The sequence below is a fragment of the Lemur catta genome, chromosome 2, assembly GCF_020740605.2.
Source record: "Lemur catta isolate mLemCat1 chromosome 2, mLemCat1.pri, whole genome shotgun sequence".
Taxonomy (NCBI): Eukaryota; Metazoa; Chordata; class Mammalia; order Primates; family Lemuridae; genus Lemur; species Lemur catta.
Genome location: NC_059129.1, coordinates 437,184 through 460,961, shown reverse-complemented (window position 1 = coordinate 460,961; position 23,778 = coordinate 437,184). Strand labels below are relative to the sequence as shown.

At 50.9% G+C, this 23,778-nt stretch overlaps 1 protein-coding gene across 1 annotated transcript in view; it reads right to left on the bottom strand.

Annotated features, from left to right (window-relative positions):
- RAB11FIP3 (RAB11 family interacting protein 3) overlaps positions 1 to 21,513 on the bottom strand; it is a 66,365-nt gene extending 44,852 nt beyond the window's left edge. Inside the window, exon 1 of the mRNA XM_045540954.1 lies at positions 21,082 to 21,513. Within this exon, the coding sequence (XP_045396910.1) occupies positions 21,082 to 21,456 (375 nt within the window). The 5' untranslated portion in view covers positions 21,457 to 21,513. The remainder of the gene's footprint in view (positions 1 to 21,081) is intronic.
- Between the last annotated feature and the right edge of the window lie 2,265 nt (positions 21,514 to 23,778).

Sequence of the window (23,778 nt, the reverse complement as noted above, 5' to 3'; positions counted from 1 at the left end):
ACCAAGGTGTTCATTCTGAAACATTAACCAAACACTTTTTAAATAAATCATTAACTATGAATAGGCCCTTTAATATGTTACCATGTTAGAATGAGGAAGGGTGAGTCAAAATATACATTTTTAAAACTTCATTTTAACTACATTTTCTTTCTAATTTGGAGAACAGATCAACTTCCACGTAGCTGATGATCTGAGGATGGTTCTAATTCTCCAAACCCAAAGCACTCCATTCAGAGGCTTTCAGGAAAAGCAGTGACGCTGAAAAATAAGACCAGTTGCCCTTCCCTGCAAAATCCGCTAGAGCCAGAAAACCGGGCCCAGAGGCGTGAGCCAGAGCGGTCAAAGCCGGCCCACACCTCGCCAGGGAACGGACACAGCGAGTGACAGTGGCCCATGGGAGAGCGGCCACTCTGCCACCGGCTCGCAGCGCTGGCGTTGGCTCCTGGCAGGATGACGCCAATACGAGAAATTCACTAAAAATGTATATCGTTTCTACTACAGATGCGGAAACATAACCCAGTAATCAGAGAAGAAACCAGAACAAGTTCTCTGAGCACAGTTAACCAGCACTCCAGAGACTCCTCAAAGTGAAGACACGGCACGGCGGCTCCACAGCACCTCTCAGCAAAGTGTCCCCTGTAGGGACAAACTACTCCCATTTCTGCACCCTGTTACTACCACACGTCAATTGTAACGTTTTCAACCAAGCTCATCTTACCAGAAACCGTGGTAATAACAGGCAAAACGGTCCCAGGAGCTCCCTGCAGCTGCGAGTAACCTTCACACTAGATCAGCGCTGGGCAGCGGTGGGCAGGAGAGAGGCAGCTCACAGAAGCCTGATTATTGACGATTCTAAATGTCACACTGAACGCACAGCTCGCCCAGCTCCTGTGCCCACACTCCTGAGTGCCTACGAAGGAGCCAAACACAGACACGGGGGGGTTCCCTGATGCTCCTGAGAGCCCATCCTGGACATCCTAGCAGCCCTGTGCCCCAGCGATGACAACCCAAAGGGGCCGGCTCACATCCCCAGCACCTACACTCAGGACACCATTCCCAACTCCCCTGACTCAGATTTCAGAGAAGAGCAAAAACCAAATCGTTTTGATAAAATTAGAAAAGACTAAATTTCAAACGATTTTCAAAATCTATAAACAGGACAGGAAGGGCATCTGTGTTCTATTTTTTTACCGACACCTTTGGAAACATGCTTGCAGCATTCAGTTGCTTCTGCAGGACCATGGGAAGGAAAGACAAGGTGAAGAGAAAGGGCACACAAGAGGCTACAGCTGCATCTGTAACGTGTTATTTCTTTTTTTTTTTTCTTTTTGAGACAGAGTCTCGCTCTGTCGCCCGGGCTAGAGTGCTGTGGTGTCAGCCTCGCTCACAGCAACCTCAAACTCCTGGGCTCAAGCGATCCTCCTGCCTCAGCCTCCCGAGTAGCTGGGACTACAGGCATGCGCCACCATGCCCGGCTAATTTTTTTTCTATATTTTTAGTTGTCCAGCTAATTTCTTTCTATTTTTAGTAGAGACGGGGTCTCAATCTTGCTCAGGCAGGTTTCGAACTCCTGACCTCAAACGATCCGCCTGCCTCGGCCGCCCAGAGTGCTGGGATTACAGGCGTGAGCCACCGCGCTCGGCCCAACATGTTATTTCTTAAAAAGAACCACAGCAAATAGAGCAAGATGCTAGGACCCATTAACTCAGGGTGGTGCTGGCAAGATAGCTGATGATATGAAATAATTACTTTAACTATTTTTAAATGTGATAATGTTTTTTTAAAGAAAAACCATCCTTATCTTTTAGAAATACATACTGCAATATTTATATTTATGAATAAAATTATACGATGTCTGGGATTTATTGTGTCTGCTTTTATACATGCTTGAAAATTCCCAGAACAGTAAGACTTTTTTAAATCAGAGAATTATATACCTCAGTGAACAAAAAAAAAGGAGGGAAAGACACACAAAGCAAAACAAAAAACAAGAGTGTAGAAGGCATATTTGCATACTGTCTGTATTTCTCTATTAGATTATAAAAATGATGGAAACTTTTGTGTCAGATTCTTGCAAGACAAGTTGTGGATTGAGAGGACATTTTACCTGACGTGAAATTGTCTGGGAAAAGCCCGGCTGTAAATCCAAGTCCTCTGAGAGTCAGCACATCCCAAACCTCCTGTTGGTTACTCTGAGGCCTCCACTCCCCTCATGTAACTCGTTATTAGTAGCTTTTCCGCAGAATAAAAACTCAATCCCACAGAGAAAAATAACCTCTCTGATGTGGCATAAAAATCTGTTATTTGATTCAGGCAACAGGAAGGAGAACTGGAAGGGACATTTATTTCAGTTTCCTTCTTTTCCAGGAGCCACTCCAACTTCAAGAAGCCCAGCTGGCGGCGGGACCCCAGATCCTCAGGGTCCACTGAGTCTGCCCCCAGCGCTCCTGTCCCCACCCCTTCCCCCACCAGAGGGAGCTGACAGGACAGGGACAGGCTGCAGAAACCTCAAGTCTTAAGCATTACATTTAAAAAAACAAAAACTGATACTGATTTTCATATGGGTTTTGGGCAGTAGGGGATGAGTCAAACCTTTCAGCACTGTGTCAGTCTTCTTTATGAAGCCGTATTTCTTACAGGAATTTTTGTGACCCACAGTAATGACAAGAAGGTCACATATAATGACTCTCACAAAATCTAAGCACAACAGATACACATTAGAAGTCAGTGATGTGGCCGGCACGGTGGCTCACGCCTGTCATCCCAGCACCCTGCGAGGCTGATGCGGGAGGACTGACTGAGGCCAGGAGTTCCAGACCAGCCTGAGCAAGAGTGAGACCCCATCTCTACGAAAAATAGAAAAATCGGCAGGGTGTGGTGGCGCGTGCCTGTAGTCCCAGCTACTTGGGAGGATGGGGTGGGGGGGAAATCACTTCAGCCCAGGAGTGTGAAGTTTCAGTGAGCTGTGATCCCGCCATGGCACTCCAGTCCGGGCAACAGAGTGAGACTCTGTCTCAAAAAACAAACAAACAAAAACACAGAAGTTAGTGACGCGGACAGACGCATGAGCAGGACGAGCCGAGGGCGGAAGCACACATCTGCACTGACCTCACTGATCCAAGCAGTGCCCGTTTGTGGTGATAATGTTTTCCCTCCTTCACAGTAAGTAATTTCATTAGCAGATACCGGCATTTCACACAGCGGAGTTGTTAAGTTTTGACCTCATACATGTACAGTCTACAGTAACATAATCCTAATCTTTCTGTGACATTCCTATGAAAAGCATAGTTTCAAAAGCCACAAGCAGCAGGCATCTACAAACGATTTATTCTGGGTTGAACTCTGAAGAAGCTTAATTCTTTTTTTTTTTTCTTTTTTTGAGACAGAGTCTTGCTCTGTTGCCCGGGCTAGAGTGAGTGCCGTGGCGTCAGCCTAGCTCACAGCAACCTCAAACTCCTGGGCTCAAGCGATCCTCCTGCCTCAGCCTCCCGAGTAGCTGGGACTACAGGCATGCACCACCATGCCCAGCTAATTTTTTCTATATATATTTTTTTAGCTGTCCATATACTTTCTATTTTTAGTAGAGACGGGGTCTCACTCTTGCTCAGGCTGGTCTCGAACTCCTGACCTTGAGCGATCCACCCGCCTCGGCCTCCCAGAGTGCTAGGATTGCAGGCGTGAGCCACCGCGCCCAGCCAGAAGCTTAATTCTTGATATTAATATTTGTAAAGAGCTGATACGCACTCAGTTGGGGGAACCCTGCTAGTTCTGTTTTAACAGAGAGAACTGAAGAATTCTCAAAAATGTAAGACTATTGAAGAAAATATTTTAGTGACACATTTCATATAAAACCTGAATTAAACCAGACTGAAGTCGAAGTACCAGGGAGCACACGCTTCCGAGTCCCCACACGTGATCCTCTCCCAGGACGTGACACGCACTGCTGTGGTCCCTCCAGGGCAGGCGCTGGCTTCAATTCTCAGACCAGGAAAAAAACAAAGACGAAGAAATGCCCCTACTTTGTTCTCAGGGCTTTTGAAAGCTAGACACAATGACAGATGATGCAAGATTCCTCTAAGCCGTGATTTTACATGTGCAACTGCCCAGAAAACAAACCAAACAAGAAAGCTTACCCTTTGTTTTTTCACTCTTGATTAAGGAAAGGGAAGCTTATTCTTACAAGCTCGAAAGAGAGAGTCTTGCTGTCCCATATCCTACAGCCACAGGAAAGCTGGCTTCTGTGCCGGGTCACTCCAGGGCTCAGGGACCTTGGACAGAGTTCCAGAGACGGTTTTAACCCCCAGTTAGTCTGCTTAGCACCAACTACCACAGGAAGTGACTTTGGGGGGCTTACGCTTGACAATTTATGCTCAAACACCCTGTTTCAGAGATTGCTCTAGATGAAAAGAAACATTTTTTTAAAAATTGACTGGTCTTGTGAACACAAAACAAACACTCACTCACGGGATGTCATAACCACACTGAAATTACAGGGTCCTGCTGAACAAAAATGAAGTCATTCAAGTAAATCTAATGTCTGTTTTCTTGGCAACTTAAAAGGCAAGGTATGTTTGCCGCTAAACTTAAACTTAAACGACAGGTAGATTAAATAACATAAGAGTTTTCCAACACCGAATGTTCTCTTTTGGAGCCCAGATTTGGCTGAAGTCCAAAAATAGCTTTCTCGGTCACACAACTGCACTGATCACCTGTGATGACTGATTTGCTTTCCGTGGCTTGGGGGGAGAGCTTAGAAAAGTCTAGAACAAAAGCATTGTGCTGGTCGTACATGGAAAAGGTCACTCCACATGTCACCAGAGAGGCATAAAACACAGTTAGGAATCCATTTTCATCCATCAAAAACAGATGCCGAAACATCACCAGCCGCGTGTCCACCAGAGAAGCGGCTCGCTCAGTGCCCAGCTCTGAGTCTTCCAGTCACTGCGCCTGGTCCTCTCTTGACAGGCCCTGGGACAGGGATGTGGGTCTTGTGCAGCATGGGACCTGCTCTCTCCCTTACGTCCTCCGTGGTCACCAGGACTTTGGCGGACGGCTGCTCACCAGTAAGCTCAGGCTCCACACTCGGTGAGGGTCTCCCGGCGTGGGCGTGGGGGGCACAGGTGGGGGGGGAACTGCAGCTGCTGCAGGGACACAGCAGGGTGACCCCCAGGTTACTTCTCTTAGCAGCTTTATTGAAATATAACTCACATATCATAAAATCACCCACTTAAAGGGTACGATCCAACGGTTTTTAGTATTATACATTCAGAACTGTCTCCATGTTATTTTTAAGACAGTAAACTCTTCAAATGCACGTGAGAATACTTGGGGAAACAGTCAAGTGGATACCATCAAGCTTTAAACAAACATGCTGAGGAAAACAAACAATTTATAAAAGCAACGGAAGAACACACACACCCAGCACTTAAGTAACTGTGCTAATCAGAGAAAAGGGTGTCCCTGCAGGAAGCAGAGCCTGGGGGCTCAGCCCTTCAATTCGGGCTGTTGTCACGGAGAAGCTCCCTGTGCCCTGGGAGAGGACAGTGAGCAGCCCCTAGCAAGGGCACTCGCGGAGCCGGTGGCCACCCCCAGGGCTGGGTTTTCCAAGGGGCTAATGAAAAGCTCCCCCTCCTGGCTCTTTGCTGGAGTGCTAAGGGACTCTACGGCTCACAGGCCCTGCCACAAGCCGTCTTCGCAGCCAAGTGCCCTCTGACCTGGGAACACTCAGCACCTCCGTACCCTCAGTCTCCTCTGCACACAACAGAGCAGCGGAGCCCTCGCTCATCCCGCCTGAGCAAGGGCCCCCACCAGCCCCGATGGGGACACCCTGCAAATCCTGGCTCAAACCTAGACTCCTGAGAGTAAGCAGAAGAGGAAGAAACATCAACTAAAAAGCCATCGAATACAGGTGTGTAGTTCAAAGGCTGCTGCACGGCTCCCGGGCTTCCTCGTCCGCCTCCTGTTCTTGGGGCCACTTTCTGCTCTTTAGTGCCACCTCTGGTCCTGCCTCTGTATCTCATCTGCGTGCCGCAGGGCTGCTGCCTGGCTCTTCAGATACCCATGCTTCACTTAAGTGGAGGCCAGAGCTCTCCCGACCCTGGGGCTGGCGAGGTCTCTGCAGGGCTTCTGTCCTTGCTCCGCATTTCCCACTACTGAACCATGTTCACACTGCAACACTTTCTTAGATTTTTTCCCCCCTATACTTAGAAATTCTCTTGCCTTTTCACTGCCTTAATTTTCTGCAAACCTATTGTAAAGGCCTCTCAAGACTGTTTCCACACAACTGAGTTTTTCAGGTGCCCCCTCGGGACAGACAGGCCGCCCTGGGTCCCACAGAGTCTGCAGCTCCTGTCACCACCTCCCGCTGTGCTACACATCCCCCCTTTCCTTTCCTGGTTAACTCATTTTAGAGTCACCTGCTCTGGTAGCTTCCTGAGGATGCTATAAACATGGATGTGCAAATGTCCCTTTGAAACTTTTATCTTTTATTTTTTTGCTTTTATTTATTTTTTTTTTGAGATAGGGTCTTGCTCTGCTGCCCAGGCTGGAGTGCAGTGGCGTCCTCATAGCTCACTGCAGCCTCAAACTCCTGGGCTCAAGCAATTATCCCACCTCAGCCTCCCGAGTAGCTGGGACTACAGGCATGAGCCACCACACTGGCTAATTTTTCTATTTTTAGTAGAGACGGGGTCTCGTTCTTGCTCAGGCTGGTCTCCAACTCCTGGCCTCAAGTGATCCTCCAGCCTCAGCCTCCCGAGTAGATGGGATTACAGGCATGAGCCACCTTGCCTGGCCGACATCAGGTTCTTGATCCACAAATTACAAATGCCAAGATTTCTCCCACTGGATATTTCTTAGTCAACAAGAAAGCCAAATGTTCCTAAGTGCTGATTAAGCCTCACTGACTGGCATTTCTTGTGGGATGCATCACAAGGCAGGCTCCTTGAAGACAGTTCTTAAAAATCAAATCACAAAGAGGAAGTGTCCAGCGACGTCATGGCTCTGTCTCTCCTCACCAGCCAGAGTAAACCATGCTGATAGGGATGGACTTTCTCATAAAAAGGCTTTTCATACCCAGACTGAAATATAATCAAAAGAAAAAAAGAAGAAGGGTTTTTCATTTCCAACAGCAAAAAAATTCAGCCTTGTTTTTCTTGGATTTCAGTGAAGTAAACCAACCCACCCAATGCTGGAATAAAATAAAACTTTGTAAACAAGGAGAGAAAAACAAACGGGTGAGAAGGAGTGGTGGTGGAGGATGGTGAAGAGAGGAACAAACACCTGCGGAGTAACCTCTCTAGACAGGAATCTCTTCCCACTCTCAGGAGAATTGCACCCATAAGACAGACCAGCTGTCTTTTTTGTTCAAGACCCACCTGCGGAAGCAGCAGGGCAAACCTGGGCTCCCACGCACGGAGGGCCATTCACAGCGCCACCTGCGCAACCCAAAGGCAGACACAAAACGCTTCCTGCAGACCACACCTCTGTGCCGCTACGTCTGAAGAAAGCAGCACGGAGCAGAAAAGCCATTCCCCCTGCTCGACCCCTGGGGACGGCTGCTGCAGCAGCAGAGACCCACGGATGCGCCCAAACACTGGCGTGGCGGCCAAGCCAGGCAGGAGGAGCAGAGCGTGGGGTCATCAGCCGGACAGAGCCTCACGCGTCCGTGTGGCCAACCTTCAGCTCCTTCTGAAGTAATGATTCCCTTCATGAGAGTTATTAAAGGCTCCAGAATAAAAAGAAAAAAATACTTTCTTAAATCTGAAGCATGTGCACCCACACCCATAACGCCCCCAAATTTCCTGCTGCGTGCACTCCATGCTGACTGCACTGAGCTGGGCAGGGGCAGGACCAGCCAGGAAACCTCCATCTGACAAAAGAACACTACAGTGACAAGCACAAAGGAATCCTGTCCCCAGGGCAAAGCACTGACTTCGAAGCCTGACTTCGAAACAATGTATTTGTTTATTGATTACTTAAAAAGAACATCTGATTCGGCAACAAAGGCCCCACGGACACAAGGGGGGGGGTGCAGGCCAGTCACCAGTCTTTCCTGCCTGCCCCCCAGACCACCGCCCCCCCAGAAGCAGACCTAACGTGGAGTGCCATCAGGCTTTGGGTCTGACAGCTATAGGTTCAGATTTGCCCTGTCTCGTAAAATCTTTCTGGCCTTCTCAGACCTGTTCCCCAGACAAGCTTCCTGGCCTACAGTGACAAATGAGTCACAGTCTGCGCTGAGAATCACCAAACCGAGGTACCCCAACACCTGTTCCAAGTTCAAGTGCTCCCACCTGCTTTGGGAAGAACCAAGGTTTTCCTTCACACAGAGGTTTTTTTTTTTTTTTTTTTTTGAGACAGAGTCTCACTCTGTTGCCCGGGCTAGAGTGCCATGGTGTCAGCCTAGCTCACAGCAACCTCAAACTCCTGGGCTCAAGGGATCCTCCTGCCTCAGCCTCCTGAGTAGCTGGGACTACAGGCATGCGCCACCATGCCTGGCTAATTTTTTTTTTCTATATTTTTGGTTGTCCAGCTGATTTCTTTCTATTTTTAGTAGAGACGGGGTCTCACTCTTGCTCAGGCTGGTCTCGAACTCCTGACCTCGAGCAATCCACCCACCTCGGCCTCCCAGAGTGCTAGGATTATAGGCGTGAGCCACCGCGCCCGGCCGCTATCTCAAGTTTTTAAAGCCATTTTTAAGTCTTTAATAAAAAGAAAAATAAAGGAACACAGAAACTTATCGTGGTCCGGAAACATTCTTAGCACTTTCCATTTTCTGAAACTATCTACCACCTTACTGGGTCATGTAATATTTAATATAGCAATAATATAACAATATATAGGATACAATCGGGGAAATGTAACAATATTTTTACAACACGCCTCTATTTAGGAAGAAAAGATACAATGAATATGCTGCTCCCACCCATAGAAATGGGAACAGGGGATTCCTAGCAGGTAGAACAAACTTTTCACATAATAAAAGTAAAATATAAATCAACCAAGAAGAAAAATAAGGTCTGACCTGCCGCAGCCAGGCCAGGAGAGTGACCCTGACTGGTCTGAGCCAGTGGCTCTCCGGCGCCTGCCCCACACTGCTGGGGTCCGCAGTGCCCGCAGCTGCACTCTTAATCCTGACAAGGCCCCAGGCAACACTGCTGTAAGGGGTCCCAGGACCCCACCTTGGGAAGCAGGGCTGTGGCCAATGCCTTCCCGGCCTGGGGAGCCCCTGGTGAGCACTGGCGGCCAGCACAGGGTTGGGGCAGGAAGGAGACACAGAGGAGAAAGAGGATCGTCGTTCACGCAGTGAGCAGCAGGCTGGGCGGCAGAGACAGAGTCAGACCCCAGGACCACCCCAAGGTATCATCCGCCTCAGGTCTGTCAGAGAGACAATGCGAGTTCTTTACTATCTGAGCCACTTTTATGCGGCTTCCTGTGACTTTCTGCTGAAGTCACTCCTACTGCTGCACTCAGCCTCAGGACACCCCGTGGGTCTGCCCAGCCCGCCTGCAGCAGGCTCCAGCCCCTGCTACCTGCCCCCACAGCCCATCCTCTGTGGGTCTCTACCCAGCCAGCACTTCAAACAAAATGCCCGGGAAAAGCCCAGGCCGGCCTCCTTGCTCCAGCTCCGGGGTACCGCCCAGTCCCAGCAGTGGCCAGCCTTGGCCTGACCCTCCTGACCCGCCTCCCGTCCACTCCTGTCCTCTCCAAACTGAGCCACCTTTTGAAACACTCATCACACACCCTCCTCTACTTTAAACTCTTCGGTGCCTTCCAGAGGCTCTGGAGTGAAGACCAGCATCCTCCGCAGGCCCACTGCCACCCGCCCCTCCCCGTTCCCAGGCTCTCTGAAGGCGCAGAGAACCTTCCCCTTCCCTTCCGGGCTCTCCAGAGCTGGGCCTCCACTCAGAAGCCAGGAAGGCTCCCTCCTCTCCGGCCCTGTGCCTCACTGAGGCCACACAGCCTCAGAACTCAGTCCAAAAGGCACCTCAAAAAAAAGAGAGAGAGAAAAGAGTTTCCCTGAGGGAAACTTTCCTAAGTAGGTCAGGTTCCCTGTTAACCTCAAAACCACCTCTGCCTTTCCTTCACAGCACCTGGACCAGTCAGTCACTGCTGGCGACTACCTGTTTAATACCCGAAGGGAGACGGGAAACAGGCCAGTGCTGCTCATCGTTCCACCCCGGTCCTGTGGCCCTGCCCGGCACCCGGAGGTGTCAGTGGACATCGCACGTGTTTGCCCAGTGACCGAACGAGAAGTGGCTGAGCCAGCCGTGACACCCAGGTCTGTTCGAGGCCAAAGCCCAAACACCGTTTTGTGTCCCTGAATGTAGCATCCATTTTGCAGACAGAAAAAACAGCCCTCACATACGTAAACACGAAAGAACACTTGGCCAGAGACACCTGGCCAGAATGCCATCGACCGGAGCACCTCGCTCCTCAGAAGGGCTCCTCACAGACAGCCAAGCAGCTCACCTGACGCTCGGGTCCCCAGCCCCGCCTGCCGCAGGCCGGGAAGGGGAGGGCGCCCGGGCAGCCCGGCCCGCTGCCTCCCTTATGGCTTCAGGGATTGCATTTCAGAGCCAGCAGCAGGAAGCTTTTCCTGAAACAGATGACATATTTCCAAAAAGCACAGCCAAGAACTATCTTCTCCCTTCACTACCTATTTTGGATGCCACAGAAAAGCTCTGAAATGCTAAGAAAGCCTGACTAAACCTCATCTAAATATCTAAAACTCCAAAGCCCAAGACAATAACCTCAATTTTCCCAACACAAAAAATAGGTCTTGCTAGAAGTTAGGTACATGGAAAGTGACCTGCACAGTTGGAGGCAGTGGCACGACTCCCGACAGGGAGAAACGACGCCTGGCCCCAGTCTATCAACACAATGGGACATTCCAGGGTTAAGAAACTAATTTCACGTTCGTGGACTTCGTCAATATGAAAACTTCAGTGCGCACACACAGAGTGAGGAAGGCTGCACCAGACCATGTGCTGACACGCTGGGGTGAGACTGGAAAGGGGCAGAGTTGGCTCCCAGCCCGCCCTCCCCGCCACGTGGCGCTGACCACGTCTGCTCTGCTTGCGCCATTGGAGGGGGACGGAGCCTGATCTGACAGACATACACATGGGATACTGAGAAGAGGAAGGGGCTTAAACACGGTTAATCGTGGTGAACTAACGCAGGAGTTTACCTCAACACCATCCTAAGCCTGCTGGGAAAAGGCCTCCAGAGGGGAGACCCCATCGTTCCAGATGATGCACGAGGACAGGCAGGTGCAAGCTCAGAGCAAAGAGCCTGGAAACATCGGCGCCACAACGGGGATGCCAACGAGAACAGAACTCCGCAGGCCCAGCAAACTCATGCAGTGGAAGCTGAGGAAAAAAGCCTAGTCCAGAGCCCGGCTGTGGAACCTCAGGTCCTCCCCAACGCCCCGAGCCAATTCCGGAGACTCGGGAGAGACCACCAGAGGTGCTGCTGAAGCCGGACGCTAGGCCCAGAGAGGGTGGCAGTGGCCCGTGCCTGGAACCGGGGCTGACGGGCGACGGAAGCGCAAGCACACAGGCCGAGCGTGGGAGCTGCTGACGGGTGCACAGAAACTAACCAAGGAGAACAGGGACCTCCGACTCCAGGGAAGGCAGAACGCAGTGTCAGAAAGGGGACGTAATCACAGCACACTGTATGGGCCAGCTGTGAGCAGTGTCTGCAATCGAAATAAGATGCCAACAATGCAGATTTAACCAGAATTATGATTAATTCTAATGTAAGAATGAGGAGACACAGGGAAATATGTGGGTGCACCTTCCACAAGAGAAAGTCAACAGAAACCACCAAAACTGAAAACAAAACAAACGTTAGAAGGAAGCCGCTAAGAGCTGAACACGGCTGGGAGAGGGAGGTGGAGATGTAAGGAGAGCACAGCTACTACATGACTTTTTAAACTCCATACGTAGGCCGGGCGCGGGGGCTCACGCCTGTAATCCCAGCACTCTGGGAGGCCGAGGCAGGAGGATCGCTGGAGCTCAGGAGTTTGAGACCAGCCTGAGCAAGAGCGAGATCCCGTCTCTACTAAAAATAGAAAAAAATTAGCCAGGTGTAGTGGCGCATGCCTGTAATCCCAGCTACTCGGGAGGCTGAGGCAGGAGGATCGCTTGAGCCCAGGAGTTTGAGGTTGCTAACGCCACGGCACTCTAGCCCGGGCAACAAAGCGAGACTCTACCTCCAAAAAAAAAACAAAGAAAGCTTCTTCCAGTTGGCTGGCCTTGCTTCTGGAGCGTCTCGTGGAGCAGAAGACGCTGAACCCCTGAACTCTGCAAAGCCTTAGAGCAGGGGTCCCCAACCTATGGTGAGCTGCATACTTATTTCATTATATATTACAATGTAATAATAACAGAAATAAAGTGCACAATAAATGTAATGCACTTGAATCATCCCGAAACCATCCTCCCCTCTCCCCAGTCAGTGGAAAAATTGTCTTCCATGAAACCAGTCCCTGGTCCTGGTGCCAAAAACGTTGGGGACCGCGGCTTCAGAGGACACGCCGCCTCCACGATCAGGATGCAGAGGTTCACCGTCAGTGGTGAGAACCCACTGTTAGGCACAAGCACACGAAAGCATACACAAACGTGGAGCGCTTCCTGCAGGAGGATCAGGCCACAGGCACGCACCTTTCCAGCGAGCTGATGGTGAGTGAGGACTCCACACGACAGCAGCTCCCTCCAAGATGCTCTGAGCTGGCCGTGGAGCAGATGGATAGATCCTCTGCCGAGGCGTGGCTGAAATGCTATTTTAAAGAGGAAAGATCACAGCAAGATTCTCTGTCTCCTCCTAGCGTTGGTGGGACCAGGCTCCCACTGACCCTGGACATCAAAGGAAGGAGTATGTGGCTGCTTAAGCCATCAGCCAACAGCCTCGTCTTGCGAAGGAGTCTTGGCCCTTCTCCTTCCTAGAGGCTGGTCTCACCCAAGCACACACAAAAGGCAAACCCTCATCAACATGGTCTCCCACGCAGGGGCTGTGTGGCTGCCTCTGTCCCCCACCTTTTGACACTGATTCTGAAATGGAGCTGTTCTGTGATTTTAAGGCAGTCCCTCCATGCAAATGATTACAGATATCCGAGGTACACTGAAAACCTTGAACATTTTACAACAGTCCCCTCAGCATATGGCTGCACATGGCTATTTCTATAATCCCAGAAAGTCACATGGCTTCTATATACCGGGACCAGGGAACCTCATTTGAGGAGGTTCCTCTTCTAGCTCACTGACAAAAGATTCCGCAGAATTATTTTGATGGATATGTCCAATATTGAGATTTTTCCAAAATTTTAGTACTTTGTTTTTGCAAAAATACGGGATAAGGATCTAAGATGTATTAATAATAAAATGCAATGGATGTGGTTTTTCATTTTAAAAAATTGTGAAATTAATGCTGGAATGAATACAACAGAGTCAGGAAAAGAACGGTATTAAAATGTGACTCGAGGTTGAGAAGTCTTTTAAGACCAAACATGTTCGATACACTTTAGACTCGGCTTTCCAAGAGTGACCCAAGACCAGGAGCAGCAGGAACTGGCTAGAAACACGTTTATCAGGCCCCACCCAGAGCAGCTACATCCGACTCGGGGGTGGGGCCCAGCAACCAGTTTTGACAGTCTCCCCAGAGGATTCCTGAGCAGTGAGGCCGGTCTCAACCAGTGGTCCTGGCGCTCCTGGGGACCCTGGTGTTCCCGCAGGGACATGAGAAGGAGCCTCCAAGCTCAAAGTGAGCCTCGTAATATTGTAAGACATTCTTTGCTTTCTTTCCTTCTCACTCTCAAATGCACAGTGAAGTTTCCAGAGGCTGCATGATACAACGGATCGACTACAGAATCAGATATAATAATCCAGCTCTCTTCAGTTAAGCCAGACATTAAACACACCTGCAAAAACGTAAAACAAGCCATTCTCTTAATTTTCAGAAATGGCTGTTTTCATTAAAATGTCATTTATGTTAGCAGAATGGATTATTATCTTTAAATGGATTAATAGATAGTTTAGATTTTCACAGTGGCTCAATCATCGCTCACTGTAACCTCAAACTCCGGGGCTCAGGCGATCTTCCTGCCTCAGCCTCCCAAGTACCTAGGACTAAAAGTGTGCGCCACCACCCCCGGCTAATTTCTTATTTCTTGTAGAGACAGGGTGTCGTTATTGCCAAGGCTGGTCATTGCCCAGGCTGGTGTCCGAACTCCTGGCCTCAAGTAATGCTCCCACCTTGGCTAGGATTACAGGCATGAGCCACTTTTTGCTTTTAAAAAGCACCAAATGCATACATATTCTTATTTCCCCTTCTTTCTTATTTCACATTCTTTCTTCCTTTTCCTTTTCTTCTTACAGTCGTATCCTGCTGGCCCAGCCTTCAAGGTCAGCCCTACCCTGGAGCCTGTGACTTCAGAGGCTTCTGACAGCCAGAGGGTCCCCACCATGAGGCTTCTCATTCTACCCACCTTCTCTTCTGCTCCCTCTGAGCTGAAGTCCATCACAGGGTTCTGGGTCTCAGCTCTTTCATCCTTTTTTTTTTTTAATTGTGGCAAATGAACCATTTTTAAGCATAAATTCAGTGACATTAAATACATTCACACTGTCATGCAGCCATCGCCACCATGCATCTCAGGGACCTTTCCAGCTTCCCTGGCTGAAACTCTGCAGCCGACGAACACTAACTCCCACGCCCACCCTAGGCTCTGGTAACCACCACTGGACTCCCCCTCCCCGTCGTGATCTGACGACTCCAGGCACCTCGTGCAGGAGGAATCACACATAACACCCGTTCTTTCTTACCATGTATTATATTAATTTATACATTCTTTTTCACTTAGTGTATCCTGGAAATCACTCTCCATCAGTTCACAGGAATTTTCCTTTTATTTTTTGCAGCCACACAGTTCTCTCTTACATGAGGTCGGTTTATTCAACCTGGCTGTTGCCATCTTTTTACACCACAGATAATCCTGCGGCAAGTAACCTGTGTGTCTGCAGTTCTGCATTTGTGGAGGTGCATGCTCAGGTTAAATTACTAGAAGCAGGACTGTCAGGTCAAAGGGTAAATAACATACAGATACTGCCACATCCCCCTTGACGGGGGCTGCACCATTTTGCCTTCACCAGCAATGAGAGGCCTGTTCCCCAAGAGCTTTTCCATCAGAATGTGCTCAAGCTTTAAATTTTTGTTAACATGATGGATAAGAAATGCTATCCCAAGTGATTTTAATTTCCATTTCTCTTATCATGAGGGAAGCTGAGTATTTTTCATATGTTTATGTTTCATATGTTCTGTCCATTTTTCTATCAGGTTTTAAGGCTACTCAAGTGAAGCAGTGGGAGTGGAGAAGGAACAAAGAAATCTGTGTAACTGGTTGTTATCAATTAGTTGTACACACCATTGCACTCAGACCAGCCCCTCTTTAAGTGTTTTATATCAGCCCTTTACCTGTGATTCTTATCATGTTTTTTTTTAATTAGTACTGAGGCTGGGTGCGGTGGCTGACACCTGTAATGCCAGCCCTCTGGGAGGCCGAGGTAGGAGGATCACTTGAGCCCAGGAGTTTGAGGTTGCAATGAGCTGTGATCACACCATCGCACTCTAGCCAGGGTGAAAGAGTGAGACTCTGCCTCAAAAATAAATAAATAAGTATAAAAATAAAATAGAACAAAAATAAAATTAGTACTGAAAGCACCTGAACTCAAGAACACGCTGGGCCAAAGTCTGACCATGTCCGCAGACATCTTACTGCCTGCAAGTGCTGAGGTCCGTCAGCTGGTGAAATCTGAGAACCAGGGATCGGGCTCGGCACACACCCCATGAACAGCAGCGGTGCCCTGCAGGGCAGCACACTGACCAGCCTCTGCCCAGGGCTCTCCACGACTCATTTTCTAACCGTCTTCCACCCTTAGTTTAAGTTAGAAAAATTGTTCTCATTGGCTTAAGTTTTTAAAGGTACTTTTGTACGTTTTCAGAGAAAATGTTAATCTCTCTAATCAATGTGGAATTTTGATTATGACTCAATCTGTTTATCAGTAAAATTAAAATTACCATATAACTTTTATTATAAAAATGATTAATCAGTCACTGGCCAGTTGACCTAGTCTAAACAAAAAATTGATAAACTGCCCCTAAGCACACTGCTGTGTTTATTGACCCAATGAGGTACGGCAACAAAGGTCTTCCCAACAATTCCTCCTCTAAACAGATAAACCACTTACAAAAACACTTAGCCAACAAGTACCACCCCATTCACAACCTGATTTTCAGGCTTTAAGCTGGGTAAACTTGCTAAAGGGGAAATCAGAATAAATTACGTGACATGGAAAAAGAACAATGAATCATAAAAGCCTCTGACATCAACAACTACACTGATAAGCTCGCAGAGAAGAACATGAACAGGTTAGCTCACCTTTGACAGCAGGACTGTTTACCTGTGGGTACAAACAGCTCTAGGCACCTTTTGAAAACTTTTGTAAAAGTTTTTTAAAGTAAGGCCAGCATGGTGGCTTGGCCGGGCCGGTGGCTCACACCTGTAATCCTAGCACTCTGGGAGGTCAAGGTGGGTGGATCGCTCGAGGTCCGGAGTTCGAGACCAGCCTGAGCAACAGCGAGACCCCGTCTCTACTAAAAATAGAAAGAAATTATCTGGCCAACTAAAATATATATAGAAAAAATTAGCCGGGCATGGTGGCGCATGCCTGTAGTCCCAGCTACTTGGGAGGCTGAGGCAGTAGGATCGTTTAAGCCCAGGAGTTTTAGGTTGCTGTGAGCTAGGCTGACGCCACGGCACTCACTCTAGCCAGGGCAACAAAGCGACACTGTCTCAAAAAAAAAAAAAAAAAAAAGTAAGGCCAGCATGGTGGCTCATGCCTGTAATCCTAGCACTCTGCTTGAGGTCAGGAGTTTGAGGTTGCAGTGAGCTACAATGACACCACAGCACTGTATCTGGAGCAACAGAGCAAGACTCTGTCTCCAACAAAACAAAGTCTGGAGGGAAATGCACTAAAATGCTAATGCTGTTTTTCTCAGGACAGTGAGATTATTGGTCATTTTCTGTTTTATATCCCATAGTACTCTGTGTTGTCTAGTTTTTTTTAAACAATAAACGTGTTACTTTTATAATATGATACAGGCATTTTTTTAAAGACACTAACAAAGCTGCCTATAATCCATGCTTCATCTGTCTTTTAGCAATTCAGTCAACATGCAGACCCACCTAGCACTCTGAGAGGCTGAGGTGGGAGGATCGTTTGAGGTCAGGAGTTCGAGACCAGCCTGAGCAAGATCGAGACCCCCGTCTCTACTAAAAAAATAGAAAGAAATTAGCTGGACAACTAAAAATATATAGAAAAAATTAGCAAGGCATGGTGGCGCATGCCTGCAGTCCCAGCTACTTGGGAGGCTGAGGCAGGAGGATCGCTTGAGCCCAGGAGTTTGAGGTTGCTGTGAGCTAGGCTGACACCACAGCACTCTAGCCCGGGCAACAGAGCGAGACTCTGTCTCAAAAAAAAAAAAAAAAACATGCAGACCCAGAGGTATACATGCTCACAGGCTCACACCACACTTCCACACACGTATCTCACTCTCACATACACACACCTGGGCTCCTGCACACACATGCTCCCACATGTATCACCCCACACACACTATGCACACACACCAGCTCACTTACACACCTGCTCACACACACGCTCACTCTCATTCACACACGTTCGCCCACTCTCGAATCCAAAGCCGGAAGAGAGACTGGAAATGACACTGAGGCAAATAAAAGGTGCAGCCAAATGTCTCTGGGAACCTCCTACTGCCCATCCCTAGAGGAGCAGGAGTGAGCAGCAAGCAGATCTGGGCAGCAACACTTTCTTCAGCAGTACTTCTGCAAGTGCTGAGGAGGACATATTATACAATGCCCACCAAGGTGACTGAAGGTCACTCAGTGCTTCACTTCTGCAGGATTCTCTGGGAAGAACCAGTGACTATTAAAACGTAAATGCTTCAGTGACTTTCAAAATAAAACGTGAAGATAATCTTTATAATCCTTTTAAAAAAGCAAAGAAACCAATCTTTTCTCACAACACTATTAGAATTTATTTTACAGTCTCCACTTTGTGATGGGTTTGTGGTGAATACAAAAGCACCAGCCCTCCTAGTATGAAGGGGTCATGTCCATCTTCAGAGATGGCGGAAGCCTTAAAAACAACCTATTCTAACTTCACACTTAATGCCTGGACACATCTGACTGTAAATTCCTGTCTCAACAAGATATAACCAAAAAGCTCCACGACAGTCCTCTTTCTCCTCCCACGGCTGAAGCCTGCTAGCATAACCCTGTGCTACACTACACCACACCTGATCTCTTACCAGATGATGTAATGAGATCCAAACACACCATGACATTGCTAAGGAATGAGGGACACACAAGCCATCTGTGTCATAAAAGGGAGCTGCTTCTATTAAAAATGCATATCATCCACTTAAATAATTTAAAATGCTACCTTCATAAACAGATTATATAAAAGACACTGAATATGCTGCCTCTGAAAACTTGACAAAAATCAAGATAATCTAGTTGTTACAGTCAAGGACAGGAATGTGACCAGCCTGAGAGTCTCTCATGCACACAGGATTTTGAAATCTGAAAGTGGAAAGTACAAAAATTTACAGTCTTTATTACTGTTATCCAGCTTATCTGAACCATTCCTAATGTTTTCAAAAAATCATTAATGTTTAAAAAAGAATCCTTATCTTTTAGAGATATATACTGAAACATATATGGATGACATGATAAAATGCCTAGAATCTGCTTCAAAAATAACGTGGAGGTGGGGAGCGGGGAGTTTACAGATGAAGCAGGACTACTGAAACGGCGAGTCAGCTATGGGGGTTCACAACACAAAAATCAGCCCTTCATTACCCTGTCCACTATCTGCTGCAGTTATGTTTTGTTGCAGTTGAGTTATGTTTTAACTCAACTCAAAGAAATCAAGAACTCTCCTCCACCATCCCAGGAAGCCAGTCCAGGTGCACACGTGTATCACACCAACCCGACACTGCTTCTTCCTGAGCAGTCTGGAAGAGCAGACAGAAGCAGCAATGCCAGGAGACCCCTCCCCTTTCCTATCCCCACCAAACCCTGAGTCATCTGGGCCTCACCCCAAACTTCAAATCCCACCAAGAACTGTCAGAGCAAAGAATTTTCACTCATTTCTACTTTGTAATTACAAGAAAGTTCAGCCCCAAATAGCCAATCCAAAGTTTTTTCCCACTATGATCAATAAACGAGGTTACAACAAAAGAGGTTTCTCAAATAAAAGAATTTTATGGAAGTCAGTTTGAGGAAACATAAGAAATGTCATCTAAACGTTAGGGGCCAAGAAACACAGGTTTATCCTTGCTCTAGCACTATCTGTGAGGCCCTGGGAAAGTTACTGAACGTTTCTGGGCTTCCAGCCTCTTACCTGCGAAGTGAGAATGGATGGATCCTGCTTGCCTAGTGAGCACCACAGAGAACGGCTGTGACGATCTGGTGAAAACACGCATGAGCCCCACACAGGCTGTGAGTGCTCCACCAGAGTCGGGCTACGGTAAGGAAGAGCAAGCGTGGAACCCTCCTAACATCTGATTGCTGTAAGGAAGCAAGAGTACATCTGGAGAGGACACAGCACACCAGTAAACCACCACTAAGGATGTTCAAGTGCTCTCCAGCCCGGGGGCAAGAAGGAAACACATCAAAGAGCCTGGACCAGCAACCACAAACTATCAGTCATATCTCTTTGCCCCTTAGACTAAGAGGTGAACACCCATCCTGACAGTATCTCCCAACCCCGAGCTAAGCATGTGAGCGTCACAGGATGCCCTGCAAGTACCTGTGTGCAATCACCTGAGGCCATAAACTCGGCAAGGAGCCCCTACTTTTTAGGACCCAGTTCGTTATTACCCTGACTGCTCAACGGATACTGTAGATACTTGGGACACACGGATCCCCTGTAAAGGTCCTTAATGCTATGACTAACACCCTAAATAGTCCTGTGTCAATGTTATCTGTTTTCTTATAGACCTCTTGGTTTAAACACGCATATGAACTTGAACACCCACCTAACAAACGTCTACCAGTGTGAAGAGTCAACAAAATATAAAAATTAGACCAGCACTTCAGCGATTTCCCACTACTAAGTAAAATATTTAAAGGCGAACACAAGTTTTATTCAACGTCTACCTGGTTATTAGCAGATCACACCCTGCTGTCATCTCCACTTAAACTTTATTAAGTGCAGAGGTCGACAGGAAGGACTGGCACTTGAGGCCCACCTTCCCCCTGAGCAGCCGGCACCCTGGGGACTGTGTGGGACCCTGCCTGGCTGCACTGTGCATTTGCTGCCTGTCTGTGCATGTCACCTCTCCTGCAGGAGTGGAGGTGGCCCCGATGGGGTTCTGCTAGCTTTTGTGTTTGTATCTGTCACAGAGCTCCAAGGCTCATTCCCTTCCCTTCCTCACCAAAGGTACCAAACTGAAATTTTTTAATTCCTAAGACCTTGTATCAGCATTCAATGTCTTCAAACAAGAAACACGGAGTCTACGCAGAACCCATGCCCATCATACACAGTAAAGTAACTGCTCAGGACAGGCGTCTATCAGTGTGGTCTCGGGCCGGTGCGGCCTGGCCACTGGCCCCGATTTGGGTACACTACTCGGGCCAAGCCACAGCTGGGCCCTCAGAGGGGCCACCGCCGGGCACCTCTCCATTCAGGGGCACTTGAATCAGGCAGCCCGCGAGGATGTGCCCAGGCCCAGAGCCGACCTCGGTTTACAAAGATCCAGCTGGTGTGGCGCTGGGGGGAGGGGACGAAAACGACTCCCCGGAATTGAACCTCGTCTTAACGGGAGAAGGGGGCTTCAGCGGAACTGAACCAAAACTCCAAGTCAAATTGGTGAATAAGAAGGAAAACCAGGACCCGCCGGTCTTAGCCGTGCCCCGCACGACCACAGGGCCGCGACGGCCCGTCCCACATCGAGCCCCCGGGAGACGCGCCCCTGCCCGGCCCCCACGCTCGGGCTCGGTACCTGCTCCGCCCCGTAGACCGTGGCGAACTGGACGAAGTCCTCGATGCGGACGAAGCCGTCCCCATCCCCGTCCAGGGCGTCGAACACGGCTCGGAGGCGGGGGCCGTCCTCCTGAGGCCCCGCGGGCTCGCCGGGGAGCGCGGGGTCCCGGCCGAAGTCCGAGGGCGGGTGCGGGCTCCCGGGACCCGCTTCCGGCGCCGGCTCGCCCGCCGCGGGCGAGGCGCGGGGGGCAGGGGAGTCCGCCTCGCCGCGCACCCGGCAGCCGGGGCTGCACTCCCGCACGCGGGCGGGCGCGCTCGCCGGGAGCCTCGGGGCGCCGGGATCCCCGGGCTCCTCCGCCCAGGGGAAAACTGGGTCGAGTTCTGGAAGCTGCATTTCGGGGCGCGGGTCGGGGCCCGCGCAGACGGGCTGGCCGGGCGGCAGGCCGGAGGCGCCCGGGCCGGGCTCGTCGGGGCCGGCGTCCTGCGGCCGCGCCCCCAGCCCCGGGGTCGGCTCGGCGCGCCCCGTCGGCTCCGGCCCCGGCCCCGGCCCCGGCCCAGCCGGCTCCGCGCGGCGGCGGCGCCCGCGGGGCTGGGGGGCCGGGGGGGAGGCCGGCCGGCCCGACTCCATGGTCGCGGGCGCGCCGGCGGGCGGCGCGGGCCCGCGAGGCTAGTGGTGCGGCGGGCGGCGCGGGCGGCAGACAAAGGCGCTCAGGGCGCGGCGGCGGGCGCGGGCATCCCCGCGGTGGCGCGGGCGGGCGCGCGCGGGACGCCCGGGCTGCTCCGGCTGGCGCTCGGGCCCTGCTCCGCCCTCGCCCATCTTCGCGCCGCGCCTCAGCTGCCCTCGGCCTGGCGGCGCGGGGGGCGCGGGCCCATGGCGGCGCGGCCCGGGGAGGGCGCCGAGGGCCGGGCGGCGGGCGTTGCGGCCGCCGGGGGCCGAGGGGACGCGAAGCCGAAGAGCCCGGGAAGGAGGCCGAGGAGGCCGAGGCGGCTGAGGCGCTGAGGTACCAAACGAGCGAACGCCGCCGCCGCCGCCGGGGCCCCGCCCTCTGTCAGGACTGACGTCAACACGTCGCGGCGCCGTCGGCCCCGCCCCTCGCCGGCTTGCTATAAAGGCGGGAGCGAGGCCCGCTCAGCGGCGGCGGCGCTGGAGCGGGGCCGTGGGGCTTTTGGTGGTCTCCGTAGTCGCGTGCTGCTCTGAGGTCCGGGGCCGGGTTCCGAACCCCGGGGGCGAGAGTGCCCGGGGGCTGCGAGCGCGGCTCAGGCCTGAGAACTGGCGAAGCCAGAGCGGGCCCGACGGCCACCCCCGCGCCGTGCGGACGAGCCGGGTGCACCGGGGCGGGCGGCGAGCACACGTACGTGCGGGCCCCGCGGCGGCGCACACGCCGACGGGCAAAGCCGGGTGGGACGGGGGCGGGCGCGCCGCTGCCCCGCAGCCGGTAGGAGGCCCCAGAGGCCACCTCGCGGTCACCAGAGGACGCAGTGAAACACAGGCCTTTCCTTTAAACCTCTGCCCAGGGCTTCTGCGGCGGGGAGCCCGGTGTCGCTCGCCAGTCCAGCTAACCTGCAAAGCGCCGAGGCTGCCTTTGACCTCTGGCCTCTGTGTCCCTGGCGTCCCCGTCGTCAGCGGCCGCAGGACGCCAGGCAGGGTCGCGGGCACAGGCGGGCTGGGCGGTCCAGCTGCGGCCCCGGCGGTGCCGAGCTTGGCCTGTCCGGGGACCGAACTCGCATTCGCACACTCGTGAGCAACGGCCCAGGCCGGGTTTCGTAAGCGGCTTTGGCAAGAGCCTGAGACCCTGAAACTGCTCCCAAGTGCACAGTCGGGAGCCGCATTGTTAATGTTAATTAGCTGAGTCATCTCCCAGATCGAGGCTGGCATTGGGAGAAGCAAGGCGAGAGGTTCGCCTCCCCGAACTATATTCTCATCTTCTTGTGAGAACTGTATTCAAAGGAAACTAAAATCACCTCCAGGTTCGGCAAGAGCTGGAATTTGGACTGATGGCTTTGGCCAGATAAAATGTTCAGAGTCCAGAGGCAGGTACAGTGTGTTAACTTTTCCAAATAAGGGTGTTGATGGGAGCAGGAAAACCGACAGAATCCCTCTGCCTGAGTGTGCTCAGGCCGTCAGGGCTGCTCCTGCTGCTGCGCCAGCGCTGGAGAAGTATTTATTGCTCGGCGGGCGGATGTGCCCGAGTAGAACCACAGCATGGCAAGCGTGTGCCTTCCTGCTTGGACGGTTAGAGACTGCCCATGAAAAACTAAAAGTGACAAGTTCCCAGTCAGCCGGTCAGCCATTCTGAGGTCTGTGGCAGTTTCTGACCTGCAGTATTCCCGATGAAGTGAGCCAGCTGCGCGGGAGGCAGCCCCCCACACCCACCTGTACACACACTTTTAAATTAACGAGGTAACAGGTACACAGAAGATGAGGAAGGGATGGTGGGGTGTAGCTCACATCTGTTGGTTTTCAGGTCTGGATGAATGTCTGTAAAAACCTCCCTCTGAATCTCTCCTTTTAAAAGGTACTTGGGGCCGGACGCGGTGGCTCACGCCTGTAATCCTAGCACTCTAGGAGGCTGACGCAGCAGGATGGCTTAAGGTCAGGAATTCAAGACCAGCCTGAGCAAGAGCGAGACCCCCCATCTCTGCTAAAATATAGAAAAAATTAGCTGGGCGTGGAGGCACATACCTGTAGTCCCAGCTACTCAGGAGGCTGAGACAG